This window comes from Acanthopagrus latus, chromosome 8 (genome assembly GCF_904848185.1).
Source record: "Acanthopagrus latus isolate v.2019 chromosome 8, fAcaLat1.1, whole genome shotgun sequence".
In the NCBI taxonomy this organism is placed as follows: Eukaryota; Metazoa; Chordata; class Actinopteri; order Spariformes; family Sparidae; genus Acanthopagrus; species Acanthopagrus latus.
The window spans coordinates 27,921,747-27,947,088 of NC_051046.1; the positions used below are offsets into that span (position 1 = coordinate 27,921,747).

The 25,342-nt window shown below is 39.8% G+C and overlaps 2 protein-coding genes across 2 annotated transcripts in view; both read left to right on the forward strand.

Annotated features, from left to right (window-relative positions):
• sntb2 (syntrophin, beta 2) overlaps positions 1 to 16,487 on the forward strand; it is a 35,102-nt gene extending 18,615 nt beyond the window's left edge. The window contains exons 2-7 of the mRNA XM_037107471.1: positions 2,695 to 2,914; positions 3,543 to 3,753; positions 6,263 to 6,405; positions 7,287 to 7,483; positions 9,810 to 10,000; positions 12,240 to 16,487. Of these exons, the coding sequence (XP_036963366.1) occupies positions 2,695 to 2,914; positions 3,543 to 3,753; positions 6,263 to 6,405; positions 7,287 to 7,483; positions 9,810 to 10,000; positions 12,240 to 12,332 (1,055 nt within the window). The 3' untranslated portion in view covers positions 12,333 to 16,487. The remainder of the gene's footprint in view (positions 1 to 2,694; positions 2,915 to 3,542; positions 3,754 to 6,262; positions 6,406 to 7,286; positions 7,484 to 9,809; positions 10,001 to 12,239) is intronic.
• A 443-nt stretch (positions 16,488 to 16,930) lies between these two features.
• On the forward strand, positions 16,931 to 25,340 carry vps4a (vacuolar protein sorting 4 homolog A). Its single transcript, XM_037106948.1, has 11 exons — positions 16,931 to 17,171; positions 17,787 to 17,898; positions 17,990 to 18,134; positions 18,232 to 18,293; positions 18,661 to 18,780; positions 19,925 to 20,081; positions 20,476 to 20,624; positions 20,791 to 20,872; positions 21,781 to 22,000; positions 22,110 to 22,250; positions 23,872 to 25,340. The coding sequence occupies exons 1-11, from the start codon at positions 17,151 to 17,153 to the stop codon at positions 23,971 to 23,973; spliced, it is 1,311 nt and encodes a 436-aa protein (XP_036962843.1). The 5' UTR covers positions 16,931 to 17,150; the 3' UTR covers positions 23,974 to 25,340.
• Positions 25,341 to 25,342: the final 2 nt, after the last annotated feature.

Here is a 25,342-nt window from a genome sequence, read left to right on the forward strand (position 1 = left end):
TTTGGGTCTGCGGATGGAAAATATCTCAGCTGTACATCTCTACACCAACGATTATCAGGCTGAAGGTCGGTCCTTTCAGCAGAGAGGTTCTCTTCCATATGACCCTCAGACATAAACATGGGCATTCAGGAATGCTTTCACACTCACTTACTTGCTCCAAACCACTTGCGTTTGCAGAAATGATCCCAGACCTTGTTGTTATGGGTGCTGTGGTTAGGACGGCCGTTGAAATGAGTCTCCATTTTTTTGGCGAGTTGCCTCAGCATTACTACCATCCCCGCCCTTCACTCTGAGTCATTCTGTACATATTGTAGTATACACACAAGCATGCAAAGACTCATGCACGTAGCAAATCTCTCCGCATCTGTAACACAGTTATAAACTCTATGTAGCTCTTGCTTAGCCATACACATTAGAGTCAGAGACAAGAACATTGCTGTAGACATGATCTTATATTTCTCTTGCTCTCATATGCACACATGCACACACACACACACTCACACTCACAAACCTGACATCTCAGGCTATACTCAAGAATGACCTCACCTCTTCAGAGTCTTGTTTCAGGTTTCATACAGAGCAGACCAACCCAGTTGTCTAACACACATACACATACCAGGACACTCTTTGAATTCTCATACTCACACTTGCGCAGATTGTGCACACAAATAGAATAAGAGAGCATGCATTGGAGGAAACACTGGAGATAAAATGAGCATGTACAGTGGGTGATAAAAGAGTGCAGGAGCAAATGAAAGCACGTACTGGGGGCGGGAGGGCAACAAGGCTGCCAGTCCAAATTTGGAAAGTGAATCCATCACATCGCACCAAAAGCCATTCTTTTACAAACATCCAACCTGCCAAGCTCACAGCTGCATGGCTGACTGAACTTGTTTTTCTAAGATAATTTCACACAGGGGGACTAATATGTCCTTTTAAGACAAGCTGGAAGATATCAGTAACTGTTGACGTTCCAAGCTCTTGACGGAGATGTGATCATTGTCCTTTTATCCATGTGATTAAACTTCAGGTTGGACAAGCACAAAAAAAAAAACTGTTTTCCATCCAACATGAATTGACAAGCTGATTGTTGAGAGAATCATACCACACCGTTCTCCAATGATGTTTAAAAGTCTGACCCTAACTGGGCCCAAAAGCATATTTAAAAGCAGAATAAATGCTGACTTTTTTCAGAAAACAGAGTGTTTCCTTATGACCTGGTTTATGGCTGGCCGCTCCATATATCCTGGGTCCTGGATGTTATTGAGTGGAATACCACAGATGGTCAAACTATCAACACACTATTTGCTCAAGATCTGGAGATATTCACCAGCTGTCTTACTTTGGTTTGGGCTACAGTTTGCTTTACTCTAAACTACAGAAGACTGCTGTGTTTATTCTATGATGATAAGGAAGAGTATTTATGGAGCTCACATATTTGTGAAAGATTTGACTTAATTTGGTTAGTTAAGAGGTTGATTATTGGGAAGGGAATGATTCTTGTTGTTTCTCTTTACAAATGTCCAAATATAGATCACAAAGCTTTCATTCAGGTGTTACTACCACTCAGTCTTTTGCAGGTTTATAACATTTCAAATGAAAGTTTATTAGGTTGAACATTTGGCTGGACTGAATTTGGAGTTCCCAGATTTTTTTCATTAGCAATCATTTTGCTTCATAAAATGGTCTATAAAAAGTGAAAAATGCCCATCACAATCTCCCAGTATTAGGTGCCCTCTCTAAATTGATTATTTTGTTCAAGCATTAAATATATTTAATTTACAATGATGTAAAAGATGAGAAGAAACAAAAGCAACACATCCACATTTGATAACCGGAGCCTGTTTTACTTGATACAAAAATGTCTGTAATTGCTTTGAAAAATTGTTGTGAATTAGATGTATTTCCGTTTATTAATCCACTAATTGATTTAGATCGCTGCCATGATACTGCCATGAACAACACAGATTCTTCTAGAAATATTACACTACAGAAGTAGGAATCAGCACATGGGTTTTGGATCGCAAAACTGTTTAAAGTTGTCTTTTAGGTCACTCTTTTGGTTTACAGCCCCTAACTGATCTCAGCAACAAGTTGAAAAGGGTATGCAGACGTTGGTGAAGACCAAAACAGTTAGTGGATATGTAAATTAAAGTAGATTGCATGTCAGCCGTATGTGGTTTATAATGGAATTTTATGCAAATGTTTGTTCTCTATTTTGATCGTGTTCTGCTCCCCCAGGATGCAGAAATAATTTATCGCTGCTTTCAAATGAAAGCTACCAACATCAGATGTTGTATATGTGCCAATATGAAGTGCTTTTAATTTGATATCCTGATAAAAACAACAAACAAAACATTGGAGGTATTAAATATACCTAAGATTCTATTTTCCTTAACGTCAAATATTTACTCAACGCCATGCCAGTTGAAGGTCGGGTGAACTTTTGTAGTCCACAAAACATTCCTGGTGCTTCAGAGCAAACAGCATATTAAATGTTCACTTACTTCTGTTTCCTGACTTCAAATAACCAAATTGACTAGCAGATCTGATCTATACTGACAAACCAATAGAGTGATTTAGAAAACTAAGACGACTGGACAAATTACTTCATGTGGCTCTTCCTTGGTAGACATATTCTAAACAATGCCAATGTCAGTATGAATATTGTATTTCTTTTATGTTCCTCCACAGTGAAGTACATCCGTGAGGTTTCTCCGCTCTTCAAGAAACCGTCCCTGGTTGCTGACCTGCCATGGGACAGCATTCGCCCACAGTCACCCAGTTACAGCGGTAGTGAAGACTCCGGGTCACCTAAACACAGCAGCTCGTCCTCCTCCAAAGACAGAAAGGTCATAAGCCTAAAGATGTGCTTCATCAGCAGGAACCTCACCATGCCAGATCTGGAGAACAGGTATGATATGAGGCTGCTCAAGTTTGTGTGGATTCTGGAGAGAAATAGTTGAGCGTGTGGGAGTTTAGATGTGGGTGGATGTGTTTGTGTTCCACTGTTGGGTGTGTACGAGTTTTTTTTTTGTCCTGTGTTCAACTTCTGTTCATTAGTTGGGAATGTTTGTTCTGCAAGAGACAACGAGCACACACAAATGCTCTTTGTGCTTGTGGATACTAAATACATCATCAAAAAAGATCAAGGAAAAAATATGAGAAATAGTCCGTGAAATACATGAGTGATAGGCCAACGTTTGAATGAAATTATCACTGCAACCACTGCTACAATTGCCTACTGTTACATAGTAGCATTATCAGGCCATTGTATTGTGCAGTTGTCATACCATAGTTTCAACTTCCTCTTTGTCAGTGCAGTTAGCTTTATGAATTGTCTCAGGCTACCTCGACACTTTTTTACTAATCTTTTCAATGAAAATAATGTATCTGTTGACAACTGAAACATATTAACACGATTCTCCTTTTAAAAAAAACATTAGCCCAAAGCTCAGAAATTTTAGCCTTAATAGTCCACCTTTGTGACTGTGATTTTTTTTCCCACACTTTTGTTTGACCTCACATTTTTCCCCTTTCAGACTGTTGGAGCTTCACTCCCCAGACGGCCAGCACACGGTGGTGCTGCGCTGTAAGGACGCACCCACTGCCAACTCCTGGTTCACTGCCATCCACACCAACATTGCCGCCCTGCTGCCACAGACCCTAGCTCACATCAACGCCTACCTGGGGGCCTCATCCCCGGCCTCCACACACCCCCATCTCAAACACATCGGCTGGTTGGCTGAACAGGTATTTTCAGCTTTGTTGAGTTCAACAGCTGCATGTTATCTCATATAAGTAACAGTCCTTTTCCATTGCTAATGGGTAATTGCTACTTGCTGTTGCTAATCTTTAATTATTAGGCTCTGCGCAGCATCACAGAACAGGATGAAGACAAGAATAAAACAGACAGAATTTTAAAACACTCAGACACATGAATGGTAATACAGCAAATAAGGACATACAACATACAGTAAACCTAGCAATGTCCCTAATTATTTTTGTAGTTTTTGTAGGAAATAACACTGTAAAGTTTTCTATTATCGTCGTTGGGGATTAAAATGCATTTTAAGTGTAGATAAATGTATAGTTTAAACACAAGTTGCTCTCCAAAGGAAATGGTATCAGTGGTTTTCAACTTAGTTTGCTGTTGCATTACTTCTCCGTCACTGCACATACCCAGACCTCAAACACTGACGCTGGCATTTCTGCTGTAACATAACTGCAGCACACAGGAAGAGTGTGTTTTCTTGAATTAGCTTTGGTCCTACATTTACACATGCCCATTGAATAGTCACAATGAATCTGACTCTTACTCTGAATGATCGCTTTTCACTTTGATGAAGTGTTCATTCAAGGTCAGGTTGAGTGTATGGATGCCTGCCTCAGTTTATACTCAAATAGGAAACCCTGATGGAAGTTTCCGTTGCAATGTTATTTCCTGTAGAGCCCACCTACTCACCAGAGTTGCACTTACAAGCACGCTGTCTGTTTTAATGTCGCTGCTTTTTGCTGTAATTTCACCAACACCCAGTCACTCAGCAATGACTCAGACAAACACATAGCACCCTATTTTTACCTCAGTGCCACCGAAATCAGGTCAGACGGTCAGGATGAACTACTTAACCCTTCTGCAGCTGCACACACTACATCACTACACCTGTACACTGCCAAACTACATCACTACACCTGTACACTGCCAAACTACATCACTACACCTGCACACTGTCAAACTACATCACTACACCTGCACACTGTCAAACTACATCACTACACCTGCACACTGTCAAACTACATCACTACACCTGCACACTGTCAAACTACATCACTACACCTGCACACTGCCAAACTACATCACTGCACCTGCGCACTGTCAAACTACATCACTACACCTGCACACTGTCAAACTACATCACTGCACCTGCGCACTGTCAAACTACATCACTACACTTGCACACTGTCAAACTACATCACTGCACCTGCACACTGTCAAACTACATCACTACACCTGCACACTGTCAAACTACATCACTACACCTGCACACTGTCAAACTACATCACTACACCTGTACACTGCCAAACTACATAACTACATCTGTATGATGTCCAGCTACATCACTACAACTGTATGATGTCATACTACATCACTACACCTGTACACTGTCAAACTACATAACTACACCTATACACTGTCAAACTACATCACTACACCTGTACACTGTCAAACTACATAACTACTCCTATACACTGTCAAACTACATAACTACACCTGTATGATGTCAAGCTACATCACTACAACTGTATGATGTCATACTACATCACTACAACTGTATGATGTCATACTACATCACTACAACTGTATGATGTCATACTACATCACTACAACTGTATGATGTCATACTACATCACTACACTAATAAGATTTAAAACTACATCAGCATAACCTACCCCATTCATAAAGTGAGTACATAGGACTAGATGTTGTCAGTGAATTATGGCACTTGGAATACATCAAATCGATATAGATTCATTAACCTCAATAATGCATTGTAATGCATTAACCTAACAATTAAACAAAAAAAAAAACCTTAGCAAAGGTTTAGCAATGACATTAAAGAGGAAATACTACATTTCAAACTCATTAAATGTGATTGTAATGCTATTATGAATAATTATCAGAAAATCAGGGTTTTTACTTGCATTGTTTAGTATTTAACTGTTGACTTGTTTAAGTGCTTATAAATATCTATAATCTGACCATAAATAGTTTATGATGCTGTTATTAACACTTACATCATCTTATAAACACTAAAGGGACCTAATTATGGAGCACCACAAGAGTCACAGAAACAGTAATGAAACTTATCATTTATAGATAAATAATTGTATAGTAAAAGATTACATATATTAATTTGTTTGCAAATGTATCACTCTGTAGACTAAATTAAAACTTGGATGATTAATACATTTTTATTAATGGCCATTTTTCTTTTACAATTAGTTTTCGATTGATTAAACTGTTATTGCCTGCATACTTATTACGTGTGACCTGTTCACTTGATGCAAAGTGACAAGTGGTCTGGGATATAAATTACAGTATTGCTGCCTTTGAATAATAGATTTACAGTAAACCCAATCGTAGAAATGGTCACAGAATGTTACATTTGTGAACAAAACAGGACATATAAAATGTCTTTTTGAGATTTTATATTGTTTTGATCAGTTTAACCACTAGTGTTGTAATTGTGTCCTCCTTCAGGTCCAGCTGGAAGGTGGACGGCAGCAGTACAAGCCAGTTGTCATAGCACTCACGGAGAAGGACATCCTGCTGTTTGAGTCGGTGCCATGGAATAGAGAGTCCTGGTCCATACCTCTGCTCACACACCCACTGCTGGCCACAAGGTAAGGACAACAGACAGCAGCATGACCCGACCAAAGCCACAGCCAGCCAGAATGCTTAAATCATACCTAACTGGCTCACTCTCCATCTGTCATGAAACAGAGGACATCATGCTATGGCAGGAATGAGAATCACACTAAGAACCTCTCACATGGTTCTCCTTAACAGACCTTCACCTTGGGCACAGAACAGTATCATCATAATAGTGCAACTGGGTTGTCATTTCTTGTTTCATGGTACAGATGTTCATATTAACATTTAAATGAATTTGCATGGGACATTTAAGCAGGTCCACTGTTTATTATGTGCAAGGTTTTAAGTTAATATATACTGTCAACATATTTTCAACAAACATTCATTTATGGTAAGTACCTGGAAGTGTACAGTTTTGCTCTCGTGAAAATGAAAGTGAAAACATACTGCCAGGTTAACACTCAGTCAGTGGAAACCTGTTCATCACTGTGCAAGGAGATGGGTTTCATGTGATGCAAGTGTGAGTTACGTGATTTGTCTTTCTGGGGAACTTCAGCTGGGAACCCCCACAAGTGAAAAGAAGAACAACACACTGTTTACAGTGTGTCAAACACCCACTACATCCTATTTGGGAAATTACACTTTAGAGACCAACTTCAGTAAACTGGTTAAGAGAAGTGAGCAATTACTTTAGAGGGAATTAGGTCAATTATGACTGCTTCTAGTATCGACTTCTGATCCATGCAAGTTTTATACTCTCCATAGATAAGAGTGAGGTGAGGAGTGTTCAGTTGGTTTCACCCACCCAGCTAGTTGCCATCAAATCCTACACCCTACTCTTGCAGATGCAGGTTATCTTATGAGTTGTCTCTGAGAATGTTAAATGTGTCATTAATGTGTCACCCTCCAGACTGGTTCATTCTGGCAACGCCCGAGGTTCTCCAGCCCAGGGTTCAGAGCTGGTATTCGCCACTCGAACGGGCACAGGGCGGGGAATCGAATCCCACATCTTCCGAGTGGAGACCCATTGGGATCTGTCTTCATGGACACGAGCCCTCGTTCAAGGGGCGCACGCTGCCGCTGAGCTCATCAAGGAGGTCTCCATTGGTGAGTGTGGATGTGTCTGCTATAGATAGCCTGTAGGGTTGTAGGACAAAACTAAGTTTAGTCCCTAAATGAAAACAAAAAAACAAAATAAAGTGATATTGTGCAGAGGATAAGTATATACAATATATATACTATATATAGTAGTATCACAACCTGAGGTTAAGTGTTGCTTCTTATGTATCCTCTTGGTATCCTATAACAGCTGCAATCAGTATTTATATATTGAATGCAGTTATCTCATTTCTATATGTAATCCCTTTAAATGGCTCCCTGAGATGGACCCACAGAGAATTGTCACCAACTCTGCAGGACCCCAAAGTGCTACTGGGCATTTTAGCGTCTCTCGGCTGAATGTTTCGGTTTTCACAACTTAACTGTTTTGGTTCCCTTGCGCTGCTCTTGGAGGCAGCTGTTTTCAATAAAAAAAAGTACCTGCACAGGACCAAACATACTGCAGACATACTAGCTGGTGAACATATGGAATATTTAGCAGCTTTGAACCAAGTATTGCCCTCAAAAGTTCATGGACCAAAACAGAGCTTTCTATCTGCTTTTGTGTCTTAGTTACAGACAAAATGAATGAATAAAGTCACATTTTGTTATGTGTTGTTGGAAGCTGCTACTATTCATACATTCATTCATTTACTTATTTATTTATTTTCTCTCTAAATCTTCAAATTAGGCAGTTGCTACTTTGAGGTAAACAGAAAGGATCCAGTTGTCTTTGAAACAGCAACTCCAACAATAATACCACTTTCTGATGTCTGTCTCCACTTTAAGATAGCATTATGTAACCTTTTTACCTTAAGATAATCGCATCATTCAATTTTACAGTGTCTTGAAATAGTGTGAATGGTGCCTCTGTCTCAGTGACTCCTCCCCCCCATCACTTGCTTCTGCATTATGTTCATGTTCGTTTCAAGACCTAACATTGTTGTGGTGTAATTTTGTTTGTAGTTAGCACCTTCATTACATCTGAAAAGCTGTTACAGACCTGGGATTCGTATTCACAACAGTGGTGTTGCACATTGACGCTGTGGGGGTGCCAATGCCAATTTCAACTTTAAGAGTAACTTCACCATTGATAACATCCAACCAAAAGTTCAAGCAAATAATCATCCAACATCCAAGAGTGATCACTGATTACAGTGTCATTCAGCAGGAAAAATGTATAAGACGTGCCAAAATGCTAAAGTATGTACGTTCATGTTAAATCTGGTCATTCTTGTTCGAGTGTTGATGTTTTTTCGTCACAGGAAACACTTCATTATATAGGGCAACATAGTAGAACCCCACAGACTACAGCCTCAGATATACCACAGAGCTGACTGAGAACCTCAGGCATGTTTGTCTCATGTATACCTTTTTAGATGAACGCGTGTGTGCTTGTTTTATACACCATGTGTGTTTTTTTCCGTACACACAGATTAGTAGCAGTGTTTGGAAGCAGACCTTTGAACAGAGGATGTGGGTTCACCTTTGTGCATGACATCATCCAACAAGTGCATGTTGAGTGGAAATGAGTTTCTTAGATAAAACTTCACAAACTAAATATCGTATGACACTTGAGGGTTTTATTTTTAAGATAAGCACAGATCAAATATTTCCATGTGTGTAGGCCTGCATACTTACAGTAAAAAAAAAACTTTGACTGTGACAGGAAGCTCCTGACAGCAACTGGCCCGCTAGCAGTGTGCAGCTGCTCAGAAACAGCGGCTCCGGGTAGGAAAAGCAGAAGTAGGAGCCAGCATAGGGGAATGTGCTCACTCTGTGCAGAACAATAGTTGGCCGCCAGAACAGCATTGGAAAGACTTTTTTTTTCTTCTTCTTCTTCTTCGGTCTCCTGCTGCTACACAAACGCAGAGGCACAATTAAGGCAGTCAAGTTATAGTAACACATGGAAATGCTTGAGGATCAAATGACAGTTGAAGTGGTACCAGGCAGGATTTTTCTTTTTTTTTTCAGCAGACCGTCCAGTTTCATTCTGATGCTGCACAACTTTTTTGAGTGATATGATTTAGGAGACATATAGTGTATGTTAACAAGAAAGCTATCGAAATTACAGGGCCCAGACTGACATCGAGAAACTGCTTCTTCAGTCCAAAACCCAAATCCTCACATTTAAGAACCTGGAAGTAGATGTGTGATATTTTTGCTTAAACATTTAATTGATTATCAAAAAATCTGCAATTAATTTCCTTAAGGTTGACTTATCTATATTAACCACTTTAGCTCTACTCACGCTCACCTTGTGGAACATTTCTCACCATGCTCACTCATACACCTGCTATTCTCCATCTCTTACCTGTCTCACCTTCTCTCTCAGGCTGCACATTGAACAGACAGGATGTTCGCCTGACACTGCACTATGAGAAGGGCTTCACTGTGACAAGGGAGCCAGCAGATCCAGCTGGAGGTGCCGTGCTTTATAGATACCCCTACGAGAAGCTCAAAATGTCTGCCGACGATGGAATACGGAACTTGTACCTTGACTTTGGGGGTCCAGAGGGAGAAATGGTAAATTAAGACTCCTGACATTTATCAGTCAGTTATTTCTTTAATGTACTGCTCTGCCATCAAATATCAAGTCAAGTTCTTAGAGCCTCAGGTGATGTCATCAGGTTACTTGCAAAGAGCCAAGCCGCAAATCAACATAATGATGGAACTGGAACCAGAAATGTTCTGGTAATTTATCTTGATCAGTGGCTTAGATTGTTAACTAAATAACAAAAATGTGCTTACTTTATATGAATCATTTAACAAATAGTTTTTATGGTCAGTCTAATTGGTCAGATGGCTGCTGAGCCACAGGTGGACCACGGTAATCTCAGTCAGTTTGCATTTACTAACTCAGTCCACCCAGTATGTGTTTGTCTCAAGTCCTCCTCACTGCAGCTCTGCATCAATATTTGGGGAATTATTAGGTTGACTTAAAATAGTGAAGTCTACAATTAATAAGCAGTTCAGATAAGGTGCCAAATCACAGATCTACTTTGTTCAGTTATACCACCATCTGCTCAGTTTACATTAGTGACAACAGTAAATTAGACAGAAAAAACTTGACATACACATACATCATGCACCCGAGTTTAAGGTTAGCTTCCCTTGCATTCGCTCAAGAGTTGATGGTAATGGTTGTGTAAATGGGTCAGTAAATTGGATGCGTTGCCGACCCTCGCAACAACTTTCTTCTCACAGCTCCTGTAGATAGGGCTGCCATCTTCGACCAGCTGTCCCTGAGCATTCTTATAATAACCAGACTACGCCCAGACTTCAGATTTGGTTTCTTTGGTTACTGTCACGTCCTCCCTGACATCAGCAGAGCATTCAGAACCAATGTTCACCCTAACATCGTACTTTGAGGATGTGCACCTAATCATTTATTACACCGACCTCACACTAACACTGGTTCACTGGATTGTCCTTGAAGTTATGGAGATTTTCTAGCAAAACGTTTTCACAAATTATTATTTTTCATAGACAAAATCATTTTTAGGTTGATCAAGAAAACAATCAGCAGATTAATTACTTTCTCTAAATAATAATTAGTTGCAGCTCCTCATTAAATTCCTTTTGTGTAAAATTGTATGTGATTATAGCCTCTTTCATATTGTTCTGATAGCGTAGGTGTAGCTCCTCTGTTTTAGTGTGACATGTTTGTTTTTGCAGCTCAGTGGGGTTTGAATGTTCCGTGTCTGTGAAATCTAGCTTCATTGGTTACTCTAAATTGCCTGTAGGTGTGAATGTAAGTGTGACCCATTGTTCTTCTGTGTGTCGGCCCTGGCCCTGCACAGGACAACGGGTTGAAGACAATAGTTGAATGGATGGTAGTTTTTTTTGAATGTCACCCTTGATAGTTCCACTAGGGGGCACCAAAGTCACCAGTTTCGAATGTTAAAGCGGGACTCCACTGATTTTATCTATTAAAGTGTGCTTACTGTTCCTGGGGAGTTAAACTGAGAGTCTCTGAGACCTACATCTGCAAAGCGTGTGTGCCTGACAGGAACTTCATGCTGCATTCAAGAGCACCTCAGAAAACTATACATAAATGGCCATGATTGTTGTTAAAAATAGGCAAGTTTCATATTTTTTAAAAACCTTTCGTTATTTTGAATGATCAGAGGTCAAAATCATAAGAATATGTCTTCACAGTGTATATTGTAACCACGTATTTCTGAATTGGATCTGAATCAAACTGAGTTGGAAGGTGAATCAAATCAGGAACTTGTGAATCAGAATCAAATGATTTGTGAAATCAGAGGAGATCCCTAGTTCTAGTAATTAATGAACATATCCAAATATGCTATTCAGGTAACGTAACACAAAACTCATGACACCACCCAAAGTTGGTGTCCGTTTGTTAGTGTCTGTAGACGGTGAGGTAATGTGACTTCACCTTATATTTTGAGGATGTGTGGAGTGCAAGGTGAGGCCACAGTTATTATATTTTTGTCTAGAAGACAGATATACCAAATTTCTCTGTAAAACAACAAATGACTGTTGCTGCAATAGTAATACAGAGTGGAATCAAAACAGCTGATCATATAATATGGTGTCTATACATGTAATTTCCTAATTTTAAAGATTTAGTGTTAACTTACTATAAATTAGGTAGCTTACAGATGAAGGTAAGGTTACAACAGAAAATGTACTGTAAACTGAGTAAATTGGATTTGACCCTTTTGAACTCACTTCCCTTTATTGTTGTTTTTCTCCTCTTTTCCTATCCCACTTCCTCCCTCCCTCCATCCTCCAGGTATTTGACCTCCACTCGGGTCCAAAGCCGGTAGTGTTTGTTCTCCACTCCTTCTTGTCAGCCAAGCTCACTCGTATGGGCCTTCTGACGTGAAACAACCACCAACAGCAGTGTGGATGAGAGGATGGGCCCGGGCACAGCAGGGAGGGTGAAGACGCTCCCAAAATGCTGGCATAATACTGGCAATTATTTGTCTTGTTTTGTTTTGTTTTTTTGTTGTCGTTTTGTTTTCTTCAACTTCTCCATTCACAGCTGAAGTGAGGCCCTGAAGTGGCACTGCAGGGGAGATTTAACCCAGGAGCCATGTTGTTGATTGTCTCAAAAATGTGCCTTCTCTTCCAGCTTCTCCTCAATCTCTTGCAGTCATAGAGTGCTGCAGGGATGATGTATTTTTGTAGGCTAACACAGAAGTAAGCATCGCCTTGGTTCCCTCAACAGAAACCCATAGGATTGTTCACTTGGATTTAGGATTATTGCAAAAAGAAAAAAGGTCTGTGATAAACACACTTTTATGATACTTACACATTCCGTTCAGCAAGATAACCTCCACAAATGAACGCCACGTTTAAGGTTTTTAAGTGTAAATGCAATCGCCAGGAGTAAAAAGCTAATGTTAGGCTATAAACAAACTACATCGTGGTCAAATGACTTGAATGTCTCCACCGCTGAGCTTCCTACTAAACTATACTATCCACACTTTACTATAAATTGATCAGTGGAGAGGTTGTAAAGTTAGAATATCTCTGTAAAGATGGAGTGGTGAGTAGATGTTAAGCAGAATGATGTTAGCCACTTGTTGGCAGCCACCTTTTATAGACGCTTTACATTCACATGTGGGGTATTTACTTACAGTGTTTTATGTTGAAGAATAAAACAAGAAAGTCTCTTAAGCTTGTGTTAACCAAAGACCTTTTTCTAATGCATTTAACTGAATTCAAATTGAAAAAAAAACCCACTGACTTTGAAACGAGGGAATCGGCAGTGAGACATGCTAACTTATTTCCAGGTTTTTTAGGAGTCATTCCTGCAGCACTTTGGTGCAATGCCAGGTAAAAGGAAGCAACACTTTGCTTGAAGTCACGAATCATATATTTCCCTGTGGTAATGTATCACATTTCATCACGATTATCTGATATGATGTAAAATCAAAGAACAAGAAAAAGGAGAAGCTAAAACAAACAGGGATGCTGCGACGTGTGTATGAGATTCCATTTGTGGACTTCAAGCAGAGTGTTAGTGAAATATATTCAGGAAAGGAAGGATTCTTTAAGACAATTAATACACAGCTGAGCACAGATTGGTGACCGCTCCCTGTTTTTACTCTCTGCCTATCATTCCATGACAGCCTTCCAACTGATGTTTATAATGTATTTGTTTATGTCGACATGAGTCAGAATGCAGTTAGAGATTGTGCGAATGAATCCGCGTGAGAGAGTGTGTGTGAGTGTGTCTGTCTATCTATACTACACGCTTCTGTTGGCTTGATAGTGTGCCTGCTGTCTGACAGACTCACGTTTTAGCACATTCTCCTAAGCTGCCGTTGTAATCAGGATTGCCAACTGTGCCTTTATTCCATGTAGACGACGACACTCTTTGTAATGTTTCCTTTTTTTTTTTTATTTCACACAATAAGAGAGTGTTAAGCTTTCGACACGCGCGAGCAATAGTATTACTCTTATAGTGTACACTATGTTATTTTGTCCTTTGTTTTAAAAAGTGTATATTTCATGATTGCATGACTTCCTCACATTGAACTGTGTGTATCTAATGATGACGGTGTGTTACCTCCCGTCTTTGGCCTACACTACCACGTCTCTGTCTATCACTGCATTCCAATTTGCTAGAGATTATTTACTTGTCCCTTGTTTCCTTTCCTACTTTAGCATCTCTCTGACTAAGGACTGTTAAACAAGCCATCACATGATACTTGTGATGTATTTTAATAATCCCATATACTAACAGTCAAAGACATTGTACCTTATACGAAGCCCTGTAGTAAAAAAAAAAAAAAAATGAAGCCACTGTTTATGTCATGAAGCTTACTACAGTCTTTTCCTTCCATTTTAGTTGCAAAAAGCTTGTTTTTAAGTTTGAGAAGATAATCTTTACTCAGTTTCCACTTACTGGCTTTCTTTTGAGCTTTCAGCCCCATCTCTTGGTCTTTGCTCAGTTGTCATGGAGATTGAAGTGTGGAAATTTAACATGCGTGATAATAGATGCTCATATTTTCAGGAAATAGTGTCCCTGTCTCTGTTGGAAGATGTTTTTGGCTGGCCTCTTTGTTCTTTCCGACAACTGACCTCTGACCCCTTCCCATTCAATGCCGCGACTGGGTTTGGACCAAATTTTAAAGAAAAAATAATTCTTAGAATTAGAATGAAATAAATGTCAATCATGTTCTTGCCCTTTACCACCTAAGAATAAAAGAAAAGTTCAAATCAAATGCAAAAGTTGGCTAAAAGTACCCTATCCTCGATAAAACATGCTGCATTTTTTTTTTTTTTTAATTTTTTTATCATGATCAGTTCTTTAACCGGTTTCAAACTGTGTCTCAGCAGGTGTGTGTTCAGCTCTGTTTCTGACCTGCAGCTGTCTGGGATGCACTTTAACAAACTGTACTACCTCTGATGCTGTCTTAGATTTAAGAGCATCTTTAAGTTTGCGAGTAGGAGTGAAAGTGAAGGACATTTATGTTTATCACTCACCTGAGTTCAGAATTTGAGTTTTAACAGATTGACCCACCCCCCGGTGTTGACAGACAGTCCTTGCTGTTTTAAGTATGTAGTGTAAGTGAGGCCACGGTGTGAGAACTGAGCAAACTAAATTCACGAATGGATACTGTGAGGTACAGCGCAAAGCTCTCGAAAAGGCTTGTAAATGGTTATTTGTCAAATTACTATTCCCAAGATCAAGAATAAACCTTCAAGCTCCAAAGAAACTTTATTAGAACTGAAGTCCCACTGCAGATCTTGTGATTTCTGTCGATAGTAAATGCCATCAAAAGTAAATTAGAGTTATCTAAATCCTCTCCCCTTCAGTTAATCTGTCCAGTCCAGTGCCTGTTTTGAAACTTGACTCTTTAATGAGTTCAACATGACTGTAATTTTTTAGAACCTTCACTTGGTTTATAGTACATGTTGCTAAGGTAATCCTTCAGTAGAGCCTCTGTGTTCTTTTGGGCCTCCAGTACTGAAGCATTGTGTCCACTGACTGTGCAACACAGGAAAACAAGATAACACTTCTGTCTTCAGATAAGGCACACAATCGTCAGTCTGACTGACCTTGGTTCTATTTTGGACTCTGATGTCCTTGTGATAGTTTGAACAACCTTATTTGGCTCTTTTATGAAAGTGAAAATATGTTATCATATATTTCCCATGCTGTTTAGCTCTTTTTCAAGCTGTAGTTGATTTGTGGCTGTGGTAAAAAGCAGCAGAAAACATCAATCAACATCAGTAGCCTTTATTTAACCAGGTAAAAAAACTTGTTGAGATTTTAAAACTCTTAAAACATCATGAGTTAAGTTCTCCTGCAACATTTGTCAAACGATAGTGAAGTGTTGCACTCTATCATCCTCCCTTTGAAGTCCTAAACAGCCCGTGGACAAACATATTATTTCCTAAATCTTCCTGTGACAAGTTATGTCTGTCTTTATCACAAGATAGCAGAGGTTGTTTTCCAGGGATAACGAGATCATTTTGTAAAGATCCCCATGCAGTGAACTTGTTTCTGCTGATCATCCCAATGCAACATTTTTGTTTTGAGAAAACAAGAAATATATATTACCCATGGCTGTTGAGGGCTTCCGTAACCTCTGATTTACCATCCTGATAACTTTTCTCTGATCAAATCTGATCAACCTTCAACAAGCAACAAGGCCGTCCATGTTTGAGCTCGATGCACTAACCAATCAAACCCCTTTAAATCTGTGAATGTACACCTCCTTTCCTCTTCCAGATGATTATTGTTAGCCTCCTTTCTCTTTTTGTACTGAAATTGTTGCTATCCTGTCTATGTAAAGCAATGCTTCAAAGACAGGGTTATGAACCAAAGGTAATATCTGTGGCAGCTTGCGTCCAACACAATCATTGAACTGAAAGGTCACAAAAGGATAAAGTGCTGCTGCAATAACCTGTCATATGCAAAGTATTTTAGACTTCCTTCCAAGACATAGTAGACAATGTATTATAGCAATGTAATAATCTCAAATGTAAATACATACCAATAAAATTGTTACAAATGACATAAGTTGTTTTGTGGTTTGTTGCAAAGGTTTAGATGAATAAAGACAAGATTATCTTATTTGCGTGGGTGTGTGGGGTGCACACATGGTTATTTCCTGGTTTATTATGAGCCTGACTTACTTTTTGGCGGAGCATTGCTACAGCACTGATTTAACCGCTAGGTGGCAGCAGCTGCGACGTATTTATGCATCTGCCACTGTCAAGTTGCTCGTTTTAGCCATACGACCGGAAAATATCAATAAGAATAAATGTGAAATTATATACAGCGAAAATCATAGCCTTAACATATTCTCTGTTGAGCTGGTGATTATGTGTATTCTGTCATTTTAACAGCGTATGTCATACTTGTAATGTAGAAAAGAATCTAAATGACATATGTATTTGGCAGATGTTTGTCTTTCGCTGTTCTATTCTGAAAACCCTAACCGGAAGTTATCTTTGTATCAGCTAGCTTGTCGGTTTACGCAGTGTTCGTTGCTGTGGTTTTGTCAGCTCGGGCAGAGCTGTCATATTTGCAAGCTAACGTATTAGCAACTGTCTTGTCATGTCAAGAGCAATCTGTCCCCTCACAACATAGGGCTGTTAACGAGGTCATTTCTTCGCATATCCACCTTTGGGTAAGGTTAGAGGATATAAGTCTGGGCAGAGAGCAGAAGAGTGAGATGAAATGACAACGTCAACATTACAGGTAGGCTAATATGAGCAAGCTAACGTTAGCCTGCTACAACTGTAACTAACGCTAGATAACTTGGCTTTACCCAGTGCAGCTCGAATGGAAGCTAACTTGATAGCAAAACAGCTGATGATAAAGCCTGCTAACGTTGTTAGCAGGACAGTTTAGTTAACTGAGCCAGCGAACAGTGTTACCATTGCGTTGTCTTGAAATTTACTGATTCTGACGCTACTGTTGTAGCTATCTAAATAATTGAACTAGATTACAAAACAAGCATATTAGCGAATTCATGTATGGTTCTTGATATGTGGATTGTTAAGTTACGTGTAAGCTAAATGTTTACAACTGTAGCAGCCGCTATCTCAGCGTTAGCAGGGCTGTGGCTCCTGCTCGCAAACACTTGGCATATAATAATAAGAAATAACTTAAGTCTGGTAATTGGCTGGTAATTGGCTTGAGAAACAGCACACATGATTTTATTGTGCTTTGTTTTGGTTGAAGCTCCATTGTTGACATGTGCAGACTGATAGGAGGATGGTTAACATGCATGCTTCCCCAGCCTCTATTTGTGTCTCCACCTCTCATCTACCTCTGTCCGTATTCTGACTGTACTCCCTGCATCTGTTGCAGAAAGCGATTGATCTTGTGACCAAAGCCACAGAGGAAGACAAGGCAAAGAATTATGAGGAGGCCTTGCGTCTGTACCAGCATGCTGTGGAATATTTCCTACATGCCATCAAATGTGAGTTATGCAGCCTGATACGTAGTTGATGTAGGCTAACCCCTACAAAACATTGGGGGGTTTCATTAACATTGCTGTTTCCTTTCTTTAGATGAGGCCCACAGTGATAAGGCAAAGGAGAGTATACGAGCAAAGTGTATGCAGTACCTGGACCGAGCGGAGAAACTCAAGGACTATCTGAAAAATAAAGACAAACAGGGCAAAAAGCCTGTTAAAGAGGCACAAAGCAATGACAAGTACGCCCCCCCCCAAAAAATGATGATAATAATAATGATAATAATGATTTTTAAAAAACATGTTCAAGTTTGCTTTACCTGTCTGTGTCCGGTCTAGGAGTGATAGTGACAGCGAGGGTGAAAACCCAGAGAAGAAGAAACTGCAGGAGCAACTTATGGGTAAGCAGATATGCATTTAGATCAGTTGATATGGCGTTTGGGATATGAATTCAGTGTGGTCCTCTGTTATGATAAATGTACAATTTGACTTATTATTTTGTATAGGTGAATAAATCCACACTGTTTTTACATGGAGGGATCTTCACAGAAAGTCACTGTAATGATACATTTTGATCAAATGTAACTTTGATGGATTCACAGTAAATAAAAGTAATTATTTATACATTTTTTATTTTATTGTAGTAGTAGTATGGGTTATGGGTTTTTTTGTGCCAGGGCTGCAGAAAGACCTTCAAAGAGTTTCTTCTGATTGCATTTCAAAGATGGAACTGTGATTTCAATTATGCTCTGCCTTCTGTGCGACCAGGGGCTATTGTAATGGAGAAGCCAAATGTCAGGTGGAACGATGTGGCTGGACTGGAGGGAGCTAAGGAAGCTCTGAAGGAAGCTGTAATCCTGCCCATCAAGTTCCCTCACCTCTTCACAGGTACTGTGGTTTTTTTAGATAAATGAAATTATAGATGTGTAATGTGAATGTATACATCCAATGTAGATAGCATAGTAATGTGAAAATAATGGGTAAATATAGAAAAAAAATAAGTAGATTGATCCACTAATTATTGTTTGGTAAGTAATTGGTATTCAGTGACTCAGTCATTAGGTAAAGATATCAGCTGGGTCCAGCCTCTCAAATGTGAAGTTTTGCCACTCTTTGTTGTGTCATTTTTTATAATTTCCTGTTTTATCAGTGCAAGTTGAACCTTGTTGGAGTTTGGATGTTGAATCTGACAAAACATGAAGAATTTAGCCCGATCTTGAGGAATATTTAATATAGGGATTGTTGATATTTTTAGGGTATATCAAAATACACAATATACTGTAAACCTCAATATACTGCATTTTTCTACCCAATATATGATATCAGTATTGCAGCAGTATTGAAGGGATAACTGTTGGCACTGCCATACAATATAATCAGAATGATTTTTTGATAAATGATCGTCAGCAATGGGGATATATATATTAAGTAGATGAAGTAAGTAGATAAAAATGTATCAAAACAAGTAGAAGTGGTAGGTAGTAAGTTAGCAAAATGACATCACAGTAATGCACCCTTTAAAAACCAGGAAAAGACAACACTTATGTCATATGATCATATAATGATATCCCATATCAAAGACGATATATAGTCTTTTATCACGACATTGATATGATATCACTATATTACACAGCCTTAATTTGGTGTTTATTTTTTATTGATTTCTGTTTACTACTCTGTTCACTTTAGAGATAAAAAAGGACTGTGGCTGACAGATAAATAAACTGTGAAAACTATCAGCTGCAGTCTTTGTTCAGTTTCACATCTTATTAGTTCACTTAGGGTGTTTTGAAATGACTGTCTGATATATTCTTCCCATTTGCCTCTGTAATGGATGTTGTACCTCTGGTCTTTTATCATAAGGTTCCCATCCTTTTTGTCTGACTGTAAGTTGGTACAGCAATTGAAGTTCATGTTAACCTCCATGCCTGTGTTCGTGATTGGTTATGCTGGAAAGCTAGAACAGGCTGTTGAACAGTACCCCAGTAGGACATCACGTTACCAAACTGACTTGTGGTCTCTGTGTTCACAGGCAAGCGGACTCCGTGGAGAGGCATCCTTCTGTTTGGTCCTCCGGGGACGGGGAAGTCCTACCTGGCGAAGGCTGTGGCCACCGAGGCCAATAACTCCACCTTCTTCTCCGTGTCCTCCTCAGACCTCATGTCCAAGTGGCTGGGAGAGAGTGAGAAGTACGTCTCTTCCTCAGGGTGGCTGGTGTCTGATGTTGTACTCTAGATAACAACTAGGGAACGACTGCAGCATAGAAATATAGAATGATTTATGTAAAACTGAGCTATTCATTTTATTAGCCAATTTCACTGGGAACAGTGCTGGTTGTACAGTCTGACAGCAGCAGGAAGGAGGGACCTGTGATACCTCTCCTTCACACACTCGGTGCGTCAGTCTGTCACTGAAGGAGCTGCCCAGTGCTGTGACAGTGACCTGCAGGGGGCGGGACTCCTTCACCAGCAGAGATTGTCCCGTCTCAATGTCCGTCCCTGGGTGTTCATCTGTGTGCAGGGTAGCTAGAGTGGTCATCTCTCCATCTATCTCATATTTTCCGTCTGTCCCTGTTTCTCCCAGACTGGTGAAGAACTTATTTGACCTGGCTCGCCAGCACAAACCTTCAATCATCTTCATCGATGAGGTGGACTCGCTGTGCGGATCAAGGAATGAGAATGAGAGTGAGGCCGCCCGCCGCATCAAGACAGAGTTCTTGGTCCAGATGCAAGGTGAGCCAAATGAGAATGATAAGAGCAACGTGAAGTGTAGAATATGCAATATTAAATCAAATTTATTGTATATATGACAAAAGAAAACGATAAAGTTATTGTAAAATATGCAAACACCCTTTCCTGACACTGAAGCAGAGTTGACCAAAGCTCTCTGGGTTTGCAGGTGTGGGAAACAACAACGATGGAATCTTAGTGCTGGGGGCCACCAACATCCCCTGGGTGCTAGACGCTGCCATCCGCAGAAGGTCAGTTGGTTTTATAAGTGGAGTCATTCGGAATAACTTCATTTCTTACTAAGGAGAGGTAAATTCATCTTGGTCATTCAGGAAATACATTTTACTGTAGCTGTATAAAAAATGATGCCCCATTCCAACTTTAGCAGGTAGGTGTAAGATTTAAGTTTCAAGTTTTGCCTAAGATAAATCTGTATCAGTTAAAACACTTAAAATGTTCTGACCTCAAATTTAAATCAAGTTCAAACTAGGCTTAATTTGAATTGTGCAGTGCTGATTCCAAAAAGTTGGGACGCTGTGTAAAATATAAATGAATCAGTATGAGATAATTTACTAATTGCTATTTCACATGTATCAAGACAGTACAGAGACAATTTATTCAATACATATGATTTACTTATTCTCCTTCATTGGTTTTTGTAAATATATGCTTATTCTGGATTTGATATCAACAATGTGTTTCTGACAAGTTGTAGAATAATTTATTAAAAAAATACATTTGTTTAGTGGTTTCTGCCATTTTTTCATGCAAAAATGTAAAATATATGCTAATGCTAGCTTTTTAAATGTGAGGATTTGCCGCTTTTCTCTGTCATTTACAATGGTAAATGAAAAGTGTTTGGGTTTTGGAATCAAAACACTAATAGTAGTGGATAGAAATGTTTCAGTTGATTGAGGGTTAAGTGCACAAAATAATCTGATTTAATTGTGTACTTTTACTAAAATAATTGTTAATTAGACCTATATCATTGAAGTACTACGCTAAAAATGGCCTTGGTCTGACACGACTGGGCTCTCTTTGTTCTAATATTTAGCCCAGCACATATACAAGCTCTGAGATACACCTTAAACAAGCACATTGTTCATGTAATCTATGTTTCAAAATACCGGTAGATTGAATAACCTCTGTTGTGTGTCAGATTTGAGAAGCGTATCTACATCCCTCTCCCAGAGGAGCCAGCTCGGTCTCAGATGTTTCGTCTCCATCTGGGCAACACACCACACAGCCTGAGCGAGGCCGACCTGCGGCAGCTTGCCCGCAAAACAGATGGCTACTCCGGCGCCGACATCAGCATCATCGTGCGGGATGCGCTCATGCAGCCCGTTAGGAAGGTCCAGTCTGCTACGCACTTCAAAAAGGTGACCTCATTAGAAACCCGAGGAAAAATCGTCAGAAGCCCATGTCAGTCCAATCGCTGTTTTGGTTCATAGTTTGTTTGTTGTTGTTTTCTTGTTCATGCTCCTGCAGGTTCGTGGCCCATCCCGAAGCAACATCCAGGTGATGGTGGATGACCTCTTGACTCCATGTTCCCCTGGTGACCCTGCAGCCATAGAGATGACCTGGATGGACGTGCCTAGTGATAAGCTACTGGAGCCCATAGTCTGCATGGTGAGAAACATACAAAGATGATCTTTCTATAAAATACTGCAGCTCTTCATTCCAGATCCCAATGTGATGTTCCCTCCATTGTAACACTGCTCTATAGACAAATCATTTCTCATTTTGGTTTGCACTAACTGGGCAATTTTCATACCCATGTTTATTATTCATTAATAACAATACACTGCCCACACTGTTTATAATTACACTGTTTATATTTGTACATGTTATGTATATAAGAGTCTATTTCTATTTCTTACCTTTTTAGTATATTGTTTATTTTTTACTAGTATTATTGTTTAGTGTTATATTGAACTGCCCCTTGATTAATGAAGGAATTCTAATTCTGAACAAGAGGAAAGTTCACTAAAACTGGCCTTTTTAAAAAAATATTAAACTTTGTGATGTTACAACTAAATCCTAAAAATAATAGCCTATAAATATGTGTTTATACACAAGTAGATCGATTTCTCTACATTTGTTTTCTTATGTCCAGAGATAGATTGTGATGAGTAAATCCAGGTACTGTGTAACAGTTAAAGCTTTTCAAGCGTTTTTGTTATGTGTGAAACTCCCTTGACATCCAGATAGAAATCACTAAATCATGTATAGTTTAGTTGTAGCAAGAAGAATTTGAGTCTGTTTGAGCTCTGCTAGATCTTTTTTAGACATTTGAGTCTTGATGCAATGAGGAGTCTGGGAAAGAAGTTTAATGAAGAATCTGAACAATTCAGTATCTGTGGCTGCTGCAGGCCTCTAAAAAGTCCATCAAATCGCCTCCTCAGCCTTGACAGGCTACTTGTCTTTCTACGTATGATGCTGCCTGCCTGCTGTCACTCTCTCGTGCACTCATTGATTGGAGTGTTCCGCAGGCCTGGGCAGATTTAATGCTAAAGCTATTAGCCAGCTAGTAGCACAAGAATTACTGAAAGTGCAGCCACAATTCCCCACTTCTAACATGGCAGCTTGACAGCAGGGAGTACTAACAATAGCCACGTTCTTGGTTAATTCATTATGATAATGTTGAGTGTTTTTTTACATGTGAGTGAGACGTAAGGTGACTGGATATGGTCAGCGAGGATGATGCACTGTGCTCACACAGTACACATCCCCTGAGCCTGACGTTTAGAAGCTAACTCAGTAGAACACACTCCCTGAGTCAAAGAATACAGCATCAACAGCCTTATTCATCGGCTCACCCAGTTAGCACAAAGCACACACATACAGCAGTGGACTGGTACTGTTTTTGCCTGGTAGCCTTTTCGAACTGAGGTGTGTTCATTACGGCTATTTTGCCTGGGATTATATGATTGTGACATTCAACAGAGTTGTTAATTTATGGATTTATTAGATTACAAAATGCTAAGAGGCCTTGTGTAATGTAATGTACGTATCTACCTGCTGGCCAGCGAGGGGTACAGGGCAGGCAGTTCAGCAGCTCATGGCTCTGAAGGAGGCCAAGACAGGAGGAGTGGGATTTATTTGAGTAAATACTTAGTTTCTCCTCAGCTTCAGCAGCAAAAACATGTTTGCTGTTAAAGTGTACTTGAACATTAGTCAGGTGGTAAAGTGGATGAAGAAAAATTTTAATAAATGACAAAACTGACTTGAATCTCTTTTTCTTTTGCAGTCAGACATGCTGCGCTCTCTGTCCACCACCCGTCCCACAGTCAACACTGAAGATCTGCTGAAGGTCAAGAAGTTCACAGAGGACTTTGGGATGGAGGGCTGAGAGACAGAGCGCCATCTTAACCTGCCCCACCTCCTCTCCCCTGTCTACCAGAAGGGTCAAACTGCTCCCATCCACACTCACCCCACCCAGTAACTGCTCTACCATCCTATAGGCTTCCATCTCTCAGCTGAGCGCTTGGTTCACTGCCTCTTATGGATTTCAAAATAAACCACTGGTCTGTTGGAACAACAAACGAAATCCAGGCCAGTATTTTTGAATGCTCCGATAAAGTTGACCAAATGCTACAATAGAACATTTTGGTGTGATTTGGTAGTTGGACAGTAGAGCCCATGTCTTTCCCCCCCATTTCTGTTACAAAGCAGCCGCTACAGCATATTCACTACAAGAACTTCTCGTCTAACCTGCATCGTTGTGAGGAAAGCTGAATTGAACTGAATGAAGTTTGTCCCTCTCTGAGCCGATTCTATCTGACTGAAAGACTGTATATTTTGTTGCCGTCGTGCACTTGGAACGCAATGAAGGACAGTTATGTTTGAAGAAGACACAAAATAAGAAGACAGTTCTCCTGCCAGGCATGTGAGTGTGTGGATGCATCTAAGTGTTTTTATTAAAACATGTGTGTGTTATTGTATTTGTCCATATGTTGAGAGCCCTGTTATTTTGTTATTTGATGAAGAGTTAAATTAATTGACGATCACTGCTGCCTCCGTGTCCCACTGCAGCTCTCTTTGTGTCTGCGTCAGGCCTGTACCTCAGTGCCAGCAGCAGTCTGAGCAAAGCTTCCATATTCAGTATCTAATATGTAAGAGATGTGCTTGATCGAGAGCCAAACGCCACATTTCATCAGTCCAAAAAATTTGAAAGCGAAAACCTCATTGTTAACCCTCTTGTTGCTCTTGAGTGAAGAGTCTCACTATGAGGCAACTATTCTGGAGCTTCTCATGATCTTCCTCAGCAGATGGAGTTTGTGTGTCTGTCCTGTTCAAATTCCCAATTTCTTGGGGCCTTTCGCTGATGTTGGCTTAATAGCTGAGGTTTAAAGTTTACATTTAACCTTGAAAACAGCAGGTGGTCCATTAAGAAACAGTTCTGGAGGTTTCAGTTGTATAACGGGATGTTCGTGATCACAGTTCATAAGTCAGCTCAATGAGTTCTATGGAGTGTTCCCACCAAATTAAAAATCTACACATCTGCAATTCTGGGCCAAATCTTGATCACTTTGCATTTTTAATTGGCCGATGATGATCATGTGGGTGGCTATAGCTCAGGGGTAGAGCCAGTGTCTTGTTATCATAAGGTTGCTGGTTTGATTCCCCTGGTCTGCATGTCAGTGTGTCCTTGTGTAAGATACTGAACCCCCAAACACTTGTAATGTGATTTCTTTCTGGATTTGCTTTTATTGAGGTTG

Excerpts from the sequence above, each read along its gene's own strand:
- vps4a (XM_037106948.1), top strand. The coding sequence starts at position 17,151 with ATGACAACGTCAACATTACAG. Across the intron at positions 17,899-17,989 it reads TTTCCTACATGCCATCAAAT|ATGAGGCCCACAGTGATAAG; the intron begins GTGAGTTATGCA and ends TCCTTTCTTTAG. Across the intron at positions 22,251-23,871 it reads TGGAGCCCATAGTCTGCATG|TCAGACATGCTGCGCTCTCT; the intron begins GTGAGAAACATA and ends TTTCTTTTGCAG.